The sequence below is a fragment of the Vidua chalybeata genome, chromosome 23 (assembly GCF_026979565.1).
Source record: "Vidua chalybeata isolate OUT-0048 chromosome 23, bVidCha1 merged haplotype, whole genome shotgun sequence".
Classification (NCBI taxonomy): Eukaryota; Metazoa; Chordata; class Aves; order Passeriformes; family Viduidae; genus Vidua; species Vidua chalybeata.
In genome coordinates this window covers 172611-188486 of record NC_071552.1, presented here as the reverse complement: position 1 = coordinate 188486, position 15876 = coordinate 172611, and the positions used below count along the sequence as shown (strand labels likewise).

The 15876-nt window shown below is 51.2% G+C and overlaps 4 protein-coding genes across 5 annotated transcripts; 2 read left to right on the top strand and 2 right to left on the bottom strand.

Moving 5' to 3' along the window:
• The first annotated feature begins 65 nt into the window (after positions 1–65).
• SLC37A4 (solute carrier family 37 member 4) lies at positions 66–8203 on the top strand. 2 transcript variants are annotated; one of them, XM_053963524.1, is made up of 9 exons: positions 66–303; positions 392–624; positions 1940–2183; positions 3434–3592; positions 3964–4049; positions 4638–4751; positions 5032–5097; positions 6294–6432; positions 6720–8203. In XM_053963524.1, the coding sequence occupies exons 1-9, from the start codon at positions 156–158 to the stop codon at positions 6884–6886; spliced, it is 1356 nt and encodes a 451-aa protein (XP_053819499.1). In that variant the 5' UTR covers positions 66–155; the 3' UTR covers positions 6887–8203. The 2 variants fall into 2 exon arrangements, with proteins under 2 accessions (XP_053819499.1, XP_053819501.1); XM_053963526.1 differs by lacking the exon at positions 5032–5097 and having other exon boundaries at positions 69–303.
• A 98-nt stretch (positions 8204–8301) lies between these two features.
• Positions 8302–10116, bottom strand: TRAPPC4 (trafficking protein particle complex subunit 4). The gene is made up of 5 exons (XM_053963528.1): positions 9828–10116; positions 9564–9738; positions 9381–9484; positions 9160–9286; positions 8302–8750 (listed from the first exon to the last, which is right to left on the bottom strand). Exons 1-5 carry the CDS (start codon positions 10114–10116, stop codon positions 8672–8674), a joined length of 774 nt encoding a protein of 257 aa, XP_053819503.1. The 3' UTR covers positions 8302–8671.
• On the top strand, positions 10059–11932 carry RPS25 (ribosomal protein S25). The gene is made up of 5 exons (XM_053963529.1): positions 10059–10144; positions 10303–10398; positions 10806–10989; positions 11375–11473; positions 11867–11932. The coding sequence occupies exons 1-4, from the start codon at positions 10142–10144 to the stop codon at positions 11467–11469; spliced, it is 378 nt and encodes a 125-aa protein (XP_053819504.1). The 5' UTR covers positions 10059–10141; the 3' UTR covers positions 11470–11473; positions 11867–11932.
• A 303-nt stretch (positions 11933–12235) lies between these two features.
• CENATAC (centrosomal AT-AC splicing factor) lies at positions 12236–15387 on the bottom strand. Its single transcript, XM_053963527.1, has 9 exons — positions 15092–15387; positions 14821–14986; positions 14677–14739; positions 14445–14509; positions 14191–14296; positions 13811–13841; positions 13370–13450; positions 13022–13154; positions 12236–12570 (listed from the first exon to the last, which is right to left on the bottom strand). The coding sequence occupies exons 1-9, from the start codon at positions 15385–15387 to the stop codon at positions 12525–12527; spliced, it is 987 nt and encodes a 328-aa protein (XP_053819502.1). The 3' UTR covers positions 12236–12524.
• Positions 15388–15876: the final 489 nt, after the last annotated feature.

Here is a 15876-nt window from a genome sequence, read left to right as displayed (position 1 = left end):
GGGCTGTGCGGAGCGGTGCCGTGTGTGCCGGGAGCTGGGGCGGGCCGGGGCGGGACTTCCGCGGGCCGGGGCGGGGCCGTGTCCGTCCGTCCGTCCGTCCGTCCGTGCGAGCGGCGCGCTCCGGAGCGGTGCGGCCCCGCGGGGAGCGCGGCGCGATGGCGGCCGGCGGCTACGGGCGGTACCGGGCCGTGATCTTCGCGGCCATGTTCGTGGGCTACACGCTCTATTACTTCAACCGCAAAACCTTCTCGTTCGTCATGCCCGCCGTCATGGCCGAGGTGCCGCTGGGGAAGGACGACCTGGGTGAGTGTCGGTGCCGGCCCCTCGGCCCCGCCGGCCCGGAGGTGGCCGTGCCGCGGGCTGAGGCTCCCCTGGGCTCTGCCCGCCGCAGGTCTTATCACCAGCAGCCAGTCTGCAGCCTACGCCATCAGCAAGTTCATCAGCGGCGTCCTCTCGGACCAGATGAGCGCCCGCTGGCTCTTCTCCTCCGGCCTCCTCATGGTGGGCTTGGTGAACGTGGTCTTCTCCTGGAGCTCCACCGTCATGGCCTTCGCCGGGCTCTGGTTCCTCAACGGCCTGGCCCAGGGGCTGGGCTGGCCGCCCTGCGGGAAGATCCTGCGCAAGGTGAGTGCTGAGAAAGGTGGGGGAACTTGCCACTGCTCTCTTGACCTGTCCTGGCATCAGGGCTGTGCAGACCATGCTTGCCCAGAATCCAGAGGGACTTGCAGCTTTTCTCACTCCCTTCCAGCCCAGGAGGTCTAGAGCGCTATCCGCATTTTGCTGCCGGTGAAACAAGTTTCTGTGCATGGGGATCTGCTTATTCTAGCAAAGATTTACTCTGTAGCCCTTGCCCCTATGTGCCTTGAGTGTAGCTCAGTTTGGTGAGTAACATCTCCTGGTAGCACAGTTCTGCCCCGCTGAGACGGACTTTGTGGGAATTAAGTATTTTAGGCGTGGACACACAGGACTGCTTGTCTCTGCTGCTACAAGTCAGGGTTTGCTGTGGGTCAGGGGGCAGTGAGCACAGTTCCATCTGCATGCTTGGGCAACTTGGGAATTCCAAATCACAGGTGGTTCAGATAGAAAAATGGATAAGATGGAGGAATGGCATGAGGTGAGTCTCTAAGCTGTATGTACTTGGGGGTTTGTGACAATCTGAAGGGACCAGATTGATTTCTCCCAAGGACAGAAGGAGAGGAGTTCAGTTAGCTTTATGCTGATCCCTCATGGAAGATGTAAAATCCAGGAATGAATGTACTGCATGTACTTGTGGGGCAGGGTGGGGAAGAGATAAACAACTTTATTGCCCTTCTGTGAGGCACCTAGCCTCCCCTAACTGATGAGGAGAGGGCTATGCAGGACAGTTGAATGCACAGAAAAGAAGGGCCCAAATAACAGAAATATCAGCCATGGTATTTTCTGAAGATGTTAATGAATGTAGATCTCAGACATTTTCCTGCTGACAAGAGCCACCCAAGTGGTTCTGGCTCTGAGTGCTCGTTGCAATACGGAGCCCATCATGTCTGATACTTAATGCAACAGTGAGTCCTAAAGTTACCCTGTGACTCTCTGCGTATCCTTCCAAGTTCCTGAGCCAGCAGACCTCTCCAGGAGGACGCTGTTCCTAGCAAGTGAGTACGCAAAACCATGTGCTCTTAAACTTGCCTCTCCTGCCACACGTCTCAGTTTCATGGTCTGTAAATGGAAATAACCTCGAGCTGGCTCACAGTGTGACCACCTGTCAAGCTCTTGTGGCTGACACTTGAGTAACGTTTGGAGTTCCCTGCATGACTAAAGCAGTGAGGTGTGCGTGTTCCCTCTACCTGCTTTTGGAGTTCTGTGTCTGAATTGCCCCAACCCCACATCATGGGCTTCAAGGGAGGGTTTTCAAGTGTGCTATCACTCTCTTACATCTCATGCTGTTTTTCTTGTTGCACAGTGGTTTGAGCCTTCCCAGTTTGGGACTTGGTGGGCAATCCTGTCTACAAGCATGAACTTGGCTGGAGGCTTGGGCCCCATTGTCGCTGCTCTTGTGTCTATGAACTACGATTGGCGCAAGACTTTGTCCTTCTCTGGCTTCACCTGCATGGTTGTCTCTTTTGTTTGCCTTGTCCTGATTAAAAACGAGCCGGCCGATGTTGGGCTGCCCAACATTGAACAAGGAGCCAAGAAAGGGAAGAAAGGTGAGCATGTGACTTCGGTGCAAGCAGGCAGCTGCAGCAGAAGATGCAGTGCCTTCTGTCTGTATTCTGGTACAGGTGTGTCACTCTCAGCATACCGACACCTCCATCCTCCCCAATTTCTGAAGTCACATTTTGGCAGGTATGAGGTAATGGGTTGGTTTTGGCTGCTTTATTCTGGTAACTGAAGGTAGAAATTGTATAATCCAAGGCCTACTGTGATCTTGTGGGAAGGGGCTGGTGTTGGGATTCCTGAGACTGTGGCAGAGCAGGGGAAAAGCCTGCTGTTAGCCCTCTGTTAGTCTTGCTCCTTAGCCTGCCAGCAGACACCTGCGTGTTGCTGAGGTGCTCAGGGCTGGCTCTCCCCATATATGTCATGTCTTCCTGCTGCCAGCATCTCTGTTTTCTTGGAGCCTTGTGTGCTCAGATTGTGAATGCAGTTTTGGTGGGGTGGTGCAGAGAGAAAAACTACAACAGCAGGGAATGCTTCCTTAAGCCTGACCTTCTGCTCCTCCGCTTTGGCAGAGGACAGGCAGTTCTCCCCTCACCCCACCTTAGCTCTCTTGACCCCTAGCTCACGGTGGACTCTGCTCAGTGTTTCTGTCCTAACCTAGGACATCTAGTTAGTAAATGTTTGTTCAGACCCACTGAATGTGGCGCTTCTCTGAAAGCAGAACATGTAGATGAGAATTGCAACACAGGTTTTCAATAGGATTTTAAAGGCCAGTGGAAACTCAGCCTATGTTCCATGCTGTCCCATACTGCCTGTGGTGCCAGACTTGACCTCTTTGCATAAGAAAAGAATATTGTTTCCCCAGAGCATTCCCTGGGGAGAGCAGGTTTGTTGGTGTTCCTGGAAGACTGATGCAGAAATCAAGGTAGCATCTGAAAGCATTTTTGTTTGGATCTGTGCAGTGCCTTTCACAGGCACAGCTAAAAAACACTCCCAAAAAATCTAGAGGTAATTTTTCTAACACCCTTTGTGAGGGATTTACTGTCAACTGCAATACAGAAAATTACTGGGAGTAGTGTTTTGATTATTCTTTTCAAATCTTTAATGAATGTGGGATAAAATGACAGAAGAGATTCTGAAATCACCAGAACAAGGGGGAGGTAGAGCCATTCACTACCATTCAGCAGCTGTGAATACCTCCCTGTGTGGGGATGTTCTCGTGCTTTGATTCTGCCTGCAGAACTGTCTGCTGGGTGGTGTGGTTTGGACTGTGGTAACACTCCTCCCGACCTTCCTACAGGTTCCTCCAGTGACAACAGCACCTTGACAGAGCTGCTGCTCTCACCATACCTTTGGGTGCTCTCAACAGGCTACCTGGTCGTTTTTGGAGTGAAAACGTGCTGTACTGATTGGGGACAGCTCTTCCTGATCCAGGAGAGGGGACAGTCCATGCTTGTAGGTAAGATGCAAAACTGCGTTATTAAGCTCTGGGGCTGCAATCTGGGAGGTGTTACCCAGAGTTCGCCTGGGTAGAGGCCCTTCCACATGAGGGACTTGTTTGCCCACCTCCTAGTTGTCTGCTTAGATACACACAGGTTTTGAAATAACTCCATGATGGAGTTACTGCATGCACCAAGCACCCCAGTGCCAGGATATTCCTGAGACTGGCAGACAGGCATTCCTGAACAGGGATGAGCCAGATGGTTGCATCCAGCAGAGCTGCTCAAGTGCTCTGTGAGCTGACAGCAGTGGGACTGGTCTGGAGCCCACAGCAGCTTTTCTATTTTGACCAAATCTGATGGGCTGCTCTTTGCTTCGTCTGTGTTCTAGGCAGTTCCTACATGAGTGCCTTGGAGATTGGGGGCCTGGTGGGAAGCATTGCTGCTGGATACCTTTCTGATAGAGCAGTAGCAAAAGTAAGTCACGTGCACCCTTGGGCATGCCAGGCAGGGAGCACAGTGGCAGTCTGAGCTACTTCACTAAGGCACTCAGGCAGGGTGCTGTCCCTGTGAGCACAGCAGAGAAACCAGCCCATACTCAGTTCTGCCATGTGCATGGGCACAGCTGCCAAACACTCCAGAAGGTGCTGGGGAATAGGTGTGCTGATGTTAGAGGTTGCAATATACCTCTCAGATTTGAGGTGTTTAATCTGTTTAATTTGTTTGCTTTACTGTGGTCTCCAGATTCTCATGTTGAAGGACTGTTTGCTGATAATTGTCTTCTGGCTGGAAAAAAAACCCACATTAAAATCCAGTGGTGGGATCTGGAGCTAGATTCAGGGTGGAAGTGGTTGATAACTGAAGTATCGTTCATCACTAAGAGCTTTTCTTTAGCACAGTTTGACTGTGTGCAGCCCTTAAACCCCACTAACAAGGTGTGCCAACAGATGTGCTGTTGATGTGCCACCCGTGTTTCTGGCTGGCTGTGTATGGTGTTAGTCACTACGGATATAAATGGAAGTCCCTCCAGTTTCTGAGTCTCCGCTTTCCTTCCTTGTGCCACAGGTGGGCCTGTCGAGCTATGGGAACCCTCGGCACGCGCTCCTGCTTTCCATGATGGCTGGGATGTGCGTGTCCATGTTTCTCTTTCGGATTACGGTCACAGGTGACTCTCCCAAGGTAATTCACATGCAGCAGCTGGCCATCCATAGGGATAGCCCTGGAAGGGGGAGGTTTGATGACAGAAAGCATGATTGTTTTCTTCACCATTCCCAAGGGTTTCTCTTTTTTTGCACTCTGGAGAAGCGCTGGCTTAGCCTGGCTTGGGGTGCTCCTGCTGTCCTGTTGTTGCAGGCAGCCTGCCTTCCCGGCTTTGCATGAGACGTGACTTGCATCTGCTCTTACGATTGCTAAATAAATAAATCTTCTTTTCTCCTTTCATTTTTTTCTTCTTCTTCAGGAAAACCACTTCTGGACTGTAGCCTTGCAACCTCTAGCTGATCTTACAGGCCTAAAAGAACATGAGGTTTCTGCTTGCATTTTTTCTTCCTCTGCCTTTTTCTTCTTTCCCTGGTCTGCCTTACTCCTATCCTGAGAGGTTGGTTAGCACCTCAGAACTTAGAACCAGGGCATTGAGAAGAGATTACTGTAAGTTTGGTAAAAGAAACATTTTCTTATAATAATTTGAGTACACTAACTGACTTTAAAAAGTCTAACTATGTAATTTTACGTTTTATAAAGAAAGTTCTGAGGACCTCTGTTCATCAGGTAAAATATAGCCAGCTAAGGGGTCTTGTGGGTGAGATCTGAAAGAATGATTCTGTTCTGCCAGATGCATTCTTATTTAGTTTCCGGCAAGTATTTTCCTAACTCCTTTCTGTTTCACATCTGGAAAATAAGATGGCACTTACTTCCTCCTGGGCTTTTTGAAATGGTGTTTGCAGTTCTAAAAGCATGCTGTAATGTGGAGGTGTTACTTATCCTTTGCTGTGCAAACAAGAGACTGATAATTTTGCGCCAGATAGGTTGCTTAGAGCATAAGCTAACACTGAAGTTCAGACTGTTGAGTTTTTTGTGTTGGTGTTTTTTTTTTTTTTTTGGGGTTGGTTTTTTGGGGTTTTGGGTTTTTTTGTGTTTTTTGTTTGTTTTTTTTTTTTTTTTGTTTGTTTGGTTTTTGTTTTTTTGTTTGTTTTTGTTGTTGTTGTTGTTGTTTTTTTTGTTTGGTTTTTTTTTTTGTTTTTTTTCTCAGTTTAGTAACACAGAGGTCATCAGAAAGAGGTGCCTCAAAAATAAACATGCTCTGATCAGTGCCATGCATCTAAACTGAGAAAAGCTTTCAGTTGGTAGCTCCAGGCTTGTTTATGAAAGCAGCCTGATTCACAGTTCTTTCCTGTGGTTTCATGGGCTCATTGCCCTCTTCTGTTCAATGTTCTGTTTCTTGCAAATCAGCACAGGATGTGTTACATGCTGTGGGGGGCAGAACTGTGGGACAGAGGAGAGCTTGCATTGGCCAGTAAGATGGGGTGGTAGAGATACAGCTGGGCTTTATGGATGTGGGGACTCTACAGGCTTGAGCTCTTCTGGCTGCAGGCTGGGGAGCTGGTGTCAGCCTGAAAATGTCAAAACTTCCTGGTACTGTGTATAGAATCTGAGAATTATCAACAGTTGCTAACTGACAGTGGTGAGATTTACAGATCCTGTTTCTGATTTTAACTTTGACAGCTGTGGATTCTGACTCTGGGAGCTGTGTTTGGGTTCTCCTCGTATGGGCCGATTGCCCTGTTTGGGGTCATAGCCAATGAAAGTGCCCCTGCCAACCTGTGTGGCACCTCCCACGCCATAGTGGCCCTCATGGCCAATGGTAAGTAATACCCATTTCCCCAAAAAACAAACAAAACCCACGCACATTCTTGATGAAGCATGGTCTAACCCCAGGTGCCAAGCTACTGGTCATGGGAAGGCACCTAAGGAGAGAGATAATGGAGCTGGAAGCCTCAGGGATGCTTTCCTGCTGTGCCTGACAGGTTTTGTGTTGAGTTTTAAGTTCAAACCAGGCCTGAGGAATTGTTATATATGTAAAAGCAGGTGTTGATAGATAACATGGGAGCACACAAGTGTTGCTAGCTTTCTGTTTGTTTTTCGTTACAGTTGGGGGTTTCCTGGCTGGACTGCCTTTCAGCACAATCGCCAAGCACTACAGCTGGGCCACAGCCTTCTGGGTAGCTGAAGTCACCTGCATCGCTAGCACAGTGGCTTTCTTCTTGCTACGAAACATCCGCACCAAGATGGGCCGGATTTCCAAGAAGGCTGACTGAGGATAAGCTGCTTGGTGGAAAGGATGTTCCCACACTGACGTGAATGATGCTCGTTTTTGTTTAACTGGCCTAGGAGTGAGTTTACCTATTGCTGCAACCTAGATAAAAATGTCTCAACTTCTCATCCAGTGTCAGGTGCCAGAGGGCACAAGGTTCCTGCTACTGATCACTTTTTCCCTCAAGATGTGATAATTCACCTAGTTTACATTTGCAATGATTTTACTGTACCTCTTCCTCACAGCACTGTTAGTGAAGCAAGCAGGCTCTGCAGCCCAAGCTTCCCCACTACAAGCAGTCTGAAATGATTGGCTTCAGGTACACTTACCTCTAGTTTTGTCATTATTGTTTGTCTTAGCCATTAACTGAGACATTAATCAGTTCAGCTTTGCTGCTCAGGGGCCTTGAACCGAGCCTTTGCTGCCTGTGTCTGTCCCATCCAGCTGCCGTAAGCACAGCTGTCCCACGTCACTGCAGCACGAGCTCTGCGTGTGCTCAGCCGCATGACAGCAGCAGATCAGGGGATGGTGACAACTGCAGTCCAGCCTGCTTTGACAGCAGCAAGGCTTCAGCTCTGCATGGGGTTAGTTTCTAGGGGTGAGGGAGTGTTGCCGCAGACAAGGGAACAGCAGGACAAGTTGTGGCAGGGCTCTCCGCAGCTTTTAGAAACAGGCATGCTTCCAGGGAATTCATGGCGTTTGGAAGCTCCTTCTAAGTGAACTGATCCCGCCTGGTGCGATGTCTGTGTGCAGTGTTAATAATTTGCAAGGGAGGCAGCTGCTGCCAAGGCAGCTTGTAGCCAGTGCTCTGCAAATCAGCCAGGGAAACTATCCCAGGAATTGCAACAGCAGCCACCACCAACCCACGATTTCTGCAGCTGGGTTTCTTGATAACCCACATTTTTAGCATTGGCTTGTATTTTTTCAGTACAAGGTGTGAAGACTGGGATAGTTTTGGCCAAGAGTTGTGTCCCTCATGGCTGCAGGCAGGGGCTCAGGCTGCCTCTGAGTCAGCCTTAGCAGAGCCATCACTGAGAGCCCCAGCAGTCAGGCCCAGCACTCTGCACTAAGTACACTCAGGTATTTAACCAGGAATTTGTTGAATATTCTGGTTTTTCCCCAAAAGGATTTACTGTCTTAGGATCCTGAAAGAGGCAAATTCAACTCGTAAAGAACCTGCATGCAGGTACTTTGCTGGGTACCTTGATTGCAAGAGTAGTTAGCTAGCCTTAATTAGATAAATGAACGTGAATTACATTTTGTACTTAATTACGTGATCTTCTTCTATATCTGAAATAAAAATGGAGCAGTGTCACAAGGACCCTGGTTGTCTTACGGACAGTGGTGCAAGCAAAACCACCCAAATCCACATACCCTCTGGAGGTGCCAGTGTCCCCACCAACAGAAAGCAAACAGCCATTTGTCTCATTAGTAAACACTTATTACTTCTAAACAGAAACCCTCTGCAAGACCGTAAGTTAGAGCTATACAGGAGAAATACGTATGTACATTTCTGGCAGGAAAGAAAAGCACTGACTGTGGTAAAGCCACAGACCTGCACCTTCTCCTTCACTCAAGTGCAGTGGAGCTGCAACAGCAAAATAAGGCCCTGTGGCCCAATGTAAACAGTGCTAAGGAATCTCTTTAAGGTAAGTTTCACAACAAAGGGGATAAACTGGTATTTTGGGAGATACTGAAGCATGTTTTGGGGGCGTGCAGAGGAGAGGGGAGCTTTTTGAGAGGCCCCACTCTTCAGACGAATGAATCTCTGCAACAGACAAAGCTTTCTCTATGATCCAGGTCCGAAGGGTCCAGCTTTCTCTGCCACCTCCAGAGCAAGCTTCAAGTTCTGATCAAACAACTCGCACCTGAAATAGTCAGAAAAGTAAAAGGGATGACTTCTACCTATGGAAGTGAGTTAATAAAGCTAACAAAGGATCTCCACATCCTTTGGCTCTGCATCCTTCAACGAGATATTCAGGAAGATATGGCACCGCAACATAGCTGCTGTCGAGGTCTGACTTGGTCCTTAGTTAAGATTAAAGCTTCTTGTATAGGCCTGAATATAGGGTAGAACAACAGGGTTTGTGCCAAGGAAGAGCACCTCCCATTTCCCCAGCAGAGCCAGCACTGGCAAGAGCTCAGGTCTGTGTCCTCTCTCTGCAGCAGAGTGCTGTAGCTTCCTTCCCCACTTAAGGACTGTCTGCATTTTCTACTGTATAGGCAGAAAGCAATGAGGGGTTGCAGCCAGGTTACTCAAAGTGGGCTTTTCCTTACCTTATTGGCATCTCCAGGGAGTAGAAAGGATTCTTCAGAGCGAAGTCTGAGTAAATCTCATAGATTTTGCGGAGAAGAGCGTCTATCCCCGTCTGCCTTGGGTCAGCAAGAACCATGAATTTGATCCCTGGAGCCATAATGCCAGGAGCATAAGGAAGGCCCAGGACAGAGACAGCCCTGGCAAAGCAGAGCAGTGCCGGGTGCCTAGGGCCCGACGGTACCTGTCAGTGTCTGGAAGCAGTGCAACTTGAAGGTGTCGGTCTCCAGCATCTCGATCCCGGAGCTCCCAACTTCAGGTGACAGCTGTGACCCGATGGCAAACAGCCTGTGGGGACAGGCCCCTCAGCGCCCCTCACCAGCTCTGCCCACGCCACCCCGTCCCGGCGCGGCCCACCCTGACTCACGAGTGGAACATGGAGGCCAGCATAAGCTTCTCGTTGGAGGAGAGCCGGTGGCGGCCAAAGCGGATGGACACCGGGTAGTTGGCGGGGTTACCCAGGAACTCCAGCACGTCCTTCCCGTCCGCCGTGAAGCGACCGTTGACCTCGGCGCCGTTGATGGCGAGCACGGCGTGACCCACTGCGGGGACAGCGCGGCGGCATCACTCGCTCGTTCACTCACTCATTCACTCACGTCCGGCCTCGCCCGGCCCTCCCCACCCGCCGCACCGCGGATGCCGTCCCGCTGCCCGAAGGCGACGACGACGCGCTCGTCGTGCGGGCGCAGGACGAGATCGAGCGGAAAGCTGAACGTTTTCTCGGTGTCGGCGCGGGGCGCGTAGTGGTCCAGCTGGTAGATGAGGCCGCCAGCCTTGTTGACCACGTAGACGCTGAAGATCGCCATAGCCCCGGCAGCGGCAGCCCCGCCCGCCCGGCGCCGCCGCCGCCCCGGCAGTGACGCCGCGGCCCCGCGGGCCCGCCCCCGCCGCACGCCGCGCTCTTCCTTTCTCGCCGACATCTTGCGGAGCAGCTGCGGCCGCATCATGGTGAGCGGGGCCGGGCCGGGCGGCGGGCGGCGAGCCGGGCTGGGACCCCCGAGAGAACGCTGGCGGCTCCCCGAGCGGGGCGGGAACCCCTGCGAGGTGCCTGGCGCGGCGGCCCCGCGCCTCGCCGCTCACCCCCCATCCTTCTCACCCTCTCGCAGCCGCCCAAAGACGACAAGAAGAAGAAGGACGCGGGCAAGTCCGCCAAGAAGGACAAGGACCCCGTCAACAAGTCCGGCGGCAAAGCCAAGAAGAAGGTGGGAGCCGGCGGGACTGAGGGCGCGGCGGGATCCCCGGGCCTGGCGCGTGTGCGGCCTGGCCGGGCCTCGAGAGCGGCCTGAAGGCGGGGCGGGCATCTTGTTAAAGGAGCCAGCTCTTCATCTGCCAGCAAGTTGTACATAATAGCAGTAACTAATAATAATATATTGTACATAAACCTGAGTAACAGAGGGCTTTAGTCCTCTTATTTTTAGATACTGCAGGTATTATCTTCAACACGTTCATTTACAGAGGCAATTTTGTGCATCTCATTAGTCGTTCAGTTTGGGATGTGATACGGAAACATTTAATGGTGCAGTTCTTAGAGCATCGTTTAGTTCCATCTTTTGTTCTTGCTTACAAGATGGCTTAGGGGTGGTGTTGTTTTTTCTCTCTTTTCAAGTAGAAGTGGTCCAAGGGGAAAGTGAGAGACAAGTTGAACAACCTTGTCCTGTTTGACAAGGCCACTTACGACAAACTGTGCAAAGAAGTGCCCAACTACAAGCTCATCACACCTGCAGTTGTTTCAGAAAGGCTGAAGATTCGAGGCTCCCTAGCTCGGGCTGCCCTCCAGGAGCTCCTCAGCAAAGGTGAGCACTCAGAAGTAGAAAAAAACAGAAAGCTGCTTGTATTGGCTGCTTGGTTTTCCTTGCTTGTCCAGCAGCTTTCCTGCAGCATCTGAACTGCCCCATGTGTAAATTGTTTTTGGAGAGCCACTGCCTTAGCTCGCATTTCAGAAGTGCTCCAAAGTATGGAGCAGCAGTTTGTTACATCGAGGCATTGCTGTACTAAGAAAAATGTTGCCAGAAGGACCGGCTGTGGTCTAACTGCAGTCAGATGGCAACAAAAAACTTGAATAAGCTGCTACCCCCTATTATTTCCTCTTGTACATTGCCCTGCCTCTCTAGGAGGGACATCAGCATCCCTGACATCTACCAGTACATGCACACCAACTGTAATTTTGTTTTTCCGTAGGGTTGATCAAACTGGTGTCCAAGCACCGAGCCCAAGTGATTTATACCCGAAACACGAAAGGTGGAGATGCGCCTGCTGCAGGGGAGGACGCGTAGGGAGGTGAGGCTGGGGGCTGAGGAGCTGAGTTGTGCTGTCAGGAGCTAATGGACAACTGTGTAATAGGCAACTTCCACATGGCTGTGGTGGGCTGTTCTTCCAGATGCTCAGAGTATTTTGCTCACATCCTAAGCAATTTTCTGGGGGAACATTACTGGAAACATCAGCTCTCCAGAATTAAAGAGCGATTTCTCATTTTGTCCCTGTGCTCATTGGATGAGGAAAGCGTTATTTGTTCCCCTCTCTGTGGGCTGCAGGGTAAATGGGCACTTGTCCTCACTGCTCTCACATGGCACCATGGCCAAGTGTTCCTGCTGGAATAAAACTGCCAAACTGTTTGTTTTGTGCTCGCCTGCTTTTACCTGGTTTTCTGACTGGGGACTTCTTGCTTTGCAGGTTCTTCAGTGACTTCGTCAGCAATGTGTCATACATAGATGCACACAATAAAATTATTGATTATAATTTTTCTTGGTTTTTCAACAGTGTGTATGTTTCATTACTGATGCATTATTTATAGTGGATTCTGATAGAGGTTATGGCTGTTGTCCTGTACCAGCCAGTTTTTGTCTTTATTAGTGTTGCTGAAAGAGAAGTAAGAAACTTCTACGTCACCTACAGCAGCCAGTGATGTTAGACAATGTAAAGGATGAATACTAAAATGAAGGAAACCAATAGAAGTTTGAATGAAATTATCAAACACCTGGCATTACTTGCCTGCAGGGTGGGCCCTGCATTTGAAATGAGTTTCAGTTGGTCTACAAAAAGAAGCATTAAAAAAAAAAAAGTTTATTTCTCCAAAAATTCTTCCTTTAGTGGGATATGCCATGTCAGCATAGGCCACTGGCATATCTTGCTGTACAGAGTAGGCCTTCTGACAGGGAAGATACTGCATCCACAGAAGCCTGTCCTTGCTGGCAGGACCTGACTTCGTGTGGCTTTAGATGTGATGCTCAGATGAACACTCTGCTCTTACAGGGCAGTCAGCAACAAAACTGCAGCTACCTACAGTCAGCCTTCCCACAGCAGAGCTGGGTGTCTACTGTTCCTCATCTGATCACCTTTTTTTCTTCTTTTCCCCTGATTCAGTTCTAAACTGATGCCTGAAAGAGAGCATAGAAATCAGACTGCAGTAGCCTTTACACAGAGATAATGAACACTCCTTGAAAAAGTAAGAAAGTGCTGTGCATAGTGTTCTAGCATGGAAGCTCCCTCAATATTTTTGTTATTTCAGTGAGTGGTAGCTCCAGCTAGCTTATAGAGAGTTGTGGGACATTAAAAGGTGCCAGTGGGCCAGTATGTGGGTCTGAAAGGTGAGCCAAGCAAAACAAGGCAGATGCCTTCATGTGTGCAGCCTTTACAGCTGTGAGCACGCTTCCTCACAAGCCATGTGTGCTGCTCCAGGACAAGAATGATACTGCCTGGCATATCTCATGTGGCAGGATGTCTAGTTATTCTTGCTGCTACCTCAGAGCCTGCTCCATGAATAGCTTGCATGGACAGAAGCTGCACACTCTCCCCCCTGGCACCCATCTGTGCTGTGCTGAAGCTCACCGGGACTGCCACCTCCTGCCATGATTCCATACACGCCCAAAGGAAGGGAGCCAGCTGTCACTTGTCTGAGAGGTATGGTCAAAATTGGCACCAACACGTTCCACCGGGAGCTTTTTCAGCTTCTGCTTCTCCTCTGAAAAAAAAAAAATTGTAGAGTGGTTTGGGTTGGAAGGGAGCTTAAGGATCACATTGCTGCAACCCCCTGTACCATGGATGGGGATACTTTTCCCTAGACCAGGTTGCTCAAAAGCCCAAATACTTTGTTCAGCAAAAGTTTTTCAAATTGCTTTTGGTTCTCTAGCATGTTAAAGTAACTAAGGTTAACTAAAAGATGTGCAAGCTGCTCACTGTGTTTGAGAAATTCCTCATAAGAAGGTCCAATTTGTTTACTTCCATCTTCTTCTTCTGTTAGCCATGGAGGTTTTGCTCCTAGAAGTCACAGGGAATACTTAGTTAACCACTGAAGTTACCCTAATGTGTGACCGAATAAAAGTGTCCCCTCTTTCCCCCTGTCTGCTGCTTGTGCTATCAAGCAAGTGACCAAGTGAACTCTGGGTGTTCTGAGAAAAAAAGTGCTGGCTTCCTCAGCTAAGGCCACGGCTGATCACACCCCAAATCATACACTCCCCACAGCAGCAGCATCAACAGTTTTACTATGCTGATGTGTTTTCTTCTCCTCTATTATGTCAAATATTGCCAAGAGTGGCCACCTGCTGGTTATGCTGCAACTGCTTCAAAACTGCTTTGAGTTATCCCTGTGACATTTGCAATCCATGCAGGTGCACTTACCTGTGTGGACATTTCCTTTCCCTTCTGTTTCCTGTTAACAGGAACATAAAATGCTTATGAGAATCTTATGTTTAGGAGTAGCTCTGAGCCAAAAGAGCATTGTCTTCATTCTCTTCCAGAATCAAGTTCTATTAGAAAAAGGCAGAGGAAAGCTTGTCTCTTCTTTAAAAGAGAGTTTGGGCTTTTTCCCCACGGCATATTAAAGAATGTTTGCTTAATGAAAGTTAAACCTGGGTAACTGAAACTGGGCTAGCTGCTCACCCAAATCCACAAAGCGTTTCTCTTTGTGATGGAGACCACCCCTTGTTCTATTTTGTGACATGTGCTGTAGGTGACTTGCAGTTAAATCAAAGTCACATTTGCTAGCCAGTCATCCCTACCTGGTGGCCAATGAAGGTCAGAACCTTGCTTGATTCCATCCAGGCTAAATCAGGTCCTGTCTGCATTCTGCTCGGGCCAGGCTCTTCTGCACCACAAGGGCTGTCCCTGAAATAAGAGGCCATCACTTTCTGTAGCGCATACGAAAGTTTGCAGAAGCTTTGCAAGATCCTAGCAATGACACTGTCAAACTCCCCATGTGTCAGGTGCTTTTAGCACGGATGTATCGGCCACTGCTAAAGAAAGTGGTGCTCACCGTTCGGGTCCTGTGGGGAGCCTGCAGACAGAAGGTCCTGCACAAAGTTCTGGCTCTGGTTGAAGCTGAGTGTGATTCAGGAAAAAGGAACAATATTTCTGGTACTGAGCGCAGCCCCCACCCAGCCGGCCCTAGCCCCTCCCGAGCGCACCGGGGTGCCGGTGGCGGGGCTGCGCAGTGCAGTGGCCGCTCCCCGCCAGGGTGCAGTCAGGGCAGGATACAGCTCACCGACCTGCAGCGCGGCTTGCACCGTCTCTCGCTGCCGGCGCTCGGCCTCCCGGATGTCAGCCGCCATCTGTGGGGACAGAGCGGTGAGGCGGGGCCAGCGGAGGCCGGGGCCGGGCCGAGGCCCATGCGGGGAGGTGACCGAGGCTACCTGGAGGATGCGCTCCTCCTCCCGGCGCTGGTGCTCGGCCAGCGCCTGCTCTAGGGCCTGCGCGAAGCGCTCGTACTCCTCGGCCGGCACCAGGCACCGCTCCCGCAGCGCCGCCTCCGCCCGGTTCTCCCGCCAGAACCGCGCCGTCTCCCGGCGGTGCTCGGGCCTGCGGGACACCGTGACACCATCAGCACCGCCCGCACCAAGCGGCCAAGCGCCACGAAAGCCCGGCATACGGCAGCGTCAGCCCGCCCCGCTCCTGCCCGCGCACCCGGCCAAGTGCCGCATCAGGCCGGCCTGCAGCAGCGCCAGCCCGCCGCGCCGCCCGTCCCGCCGCACGCCGCGCCCGCAGCACGGGCACCACACGCGCCCGTCGTGCTCCGCCGGGTCGTAGCGCCGCACGGCCGCAGCCCCATCGGCCGCGGCCGCCGCTGCCCGCGCCGCCGCCGTCGCCTCCTGCAGCTGGGCCAGCGCCTCCCGCAGCCGCCGGCGGTGCCCCGCGCTGTAGCGGTGCCGGCGGCCCGTGAAGGCGCTGCGGCGGCACAGCCCGCAGTAGTGCACGGCCATGGCGGCCGCGGCGCAGGCGCGCTGCCGAGGCGCGGCCCCGAGGCGCGGCCCCGCCCGGGCACGCGCGCGGAGCGGAGCGGCTCCCGCGCGGGCGGGGGAAGGGCGGCAGGGAAGGGAGGGAGCGGATATCGTGTGAGATGATACAGTGCTCCGCCAAGAGAAGCCCTCAACAGTTAGGTTTACGTAATTTTTTTCCCCTGTAGTAGAACAGAGATTAATTTCCGATTATTTAATTAATTTCCACTTAATTAATCAATTTCCACTCTATTAAAGTGGTCCTTTTTCCCCTCTTCCTAGTCCAGAGTGTACAGTAGGTGCCTAGCTTATCATCACACCAGGCCACTCCTGCTCTGTTGGCATTGCTTCAGTTCCTTGTGCTGCAGTAAATAGCTGATGCTGTGTAATACAGACAGAGCTCCCAGGACTTGCATAGGCTAGGGTTAGGAACCCCAACCCCTCTTTCTGTTAAAGAGAGGCAGCAGGGAACTT

Coding starts and splice junctions, on each gene's coding strand:
- SLC37A4 (XM_053963524.1), top strand. CDS start 156: ATGGCGGCCGGCGGCTACGGGCGGTACCGGGCCGTGATCTTCGCGGCC. Junction 4,050..4,637: donor CTGATAGAGCAGTAGCAAAA/GTAAGTCACGTG, acceptor CTTGTGCCACAG/GTGGGCCTGTCGAGCTATGG. Junction 5,098..6,293: donor CAGGCCTAAAAGAACATGAG/GTTTCTGCTTGC, acceptor TAACTTTGACAG/CTGTGGATTCTGACTCTGGG.
- TRAPPC4 (XM_053963528.1), bottom strand. CDS start 10,116: ATGTCGGCGAGAAAGGAAGAGCGCGGCGTGCGGCGGGGGCGGGCCCGC. Junction 9,739..9,827: donor GCAGCGGGACGGCATCCGCG/GTGCGGCGGGTG, acceptor CTGTCCCCGCAG/TGGGTCACGCCGTGCTCGCC. Junction 9,287..9,380: donor CTGCTTCCAGACACTGACAG/GTACCGTCGGGC, acceptor TTATGGCTCCAG/GGATCAAATTCATGGTTCTT.
- RPS25 (XM_053963529.1), top strand. Junction 10,399..10,805: donor GCGGCAAAGCCAAGAAGAAG/GTGGGAGCCGGC, acceptor CTTTTCAAGTAG/AAGTGGTCCAAGGGGAAAGT. Junction 10,990..11,374: donor CCAGGAGCTCCTCAGCAAAG/GTGAGCACTCAG, acceptor GTTTTTCCGTAG/GGTTGATCAAACTGGTGTCC.
- CENATAC (XM_053963527.1), bottom strand. CDS start 15,387: ATGGCCGTGCACTACTGCGGGCTGTGCCGCCGCAGCGCCTTCACGGGC. Junction 13,451..13,810: donor GAAAGGAAATGTCCACACAG/GTAAGTGCACCT, acceptor TGTGACTTCTAG/GAGCAAAACCTCCATGGCTA. Junction 12,571..13,021: donor GGCAGGAGGTGGCAGTCCCG/GTGAGCTTCAGC, acceptor GCTCTCTTTCAG/GCATCAGTTTAGAACTGAAT.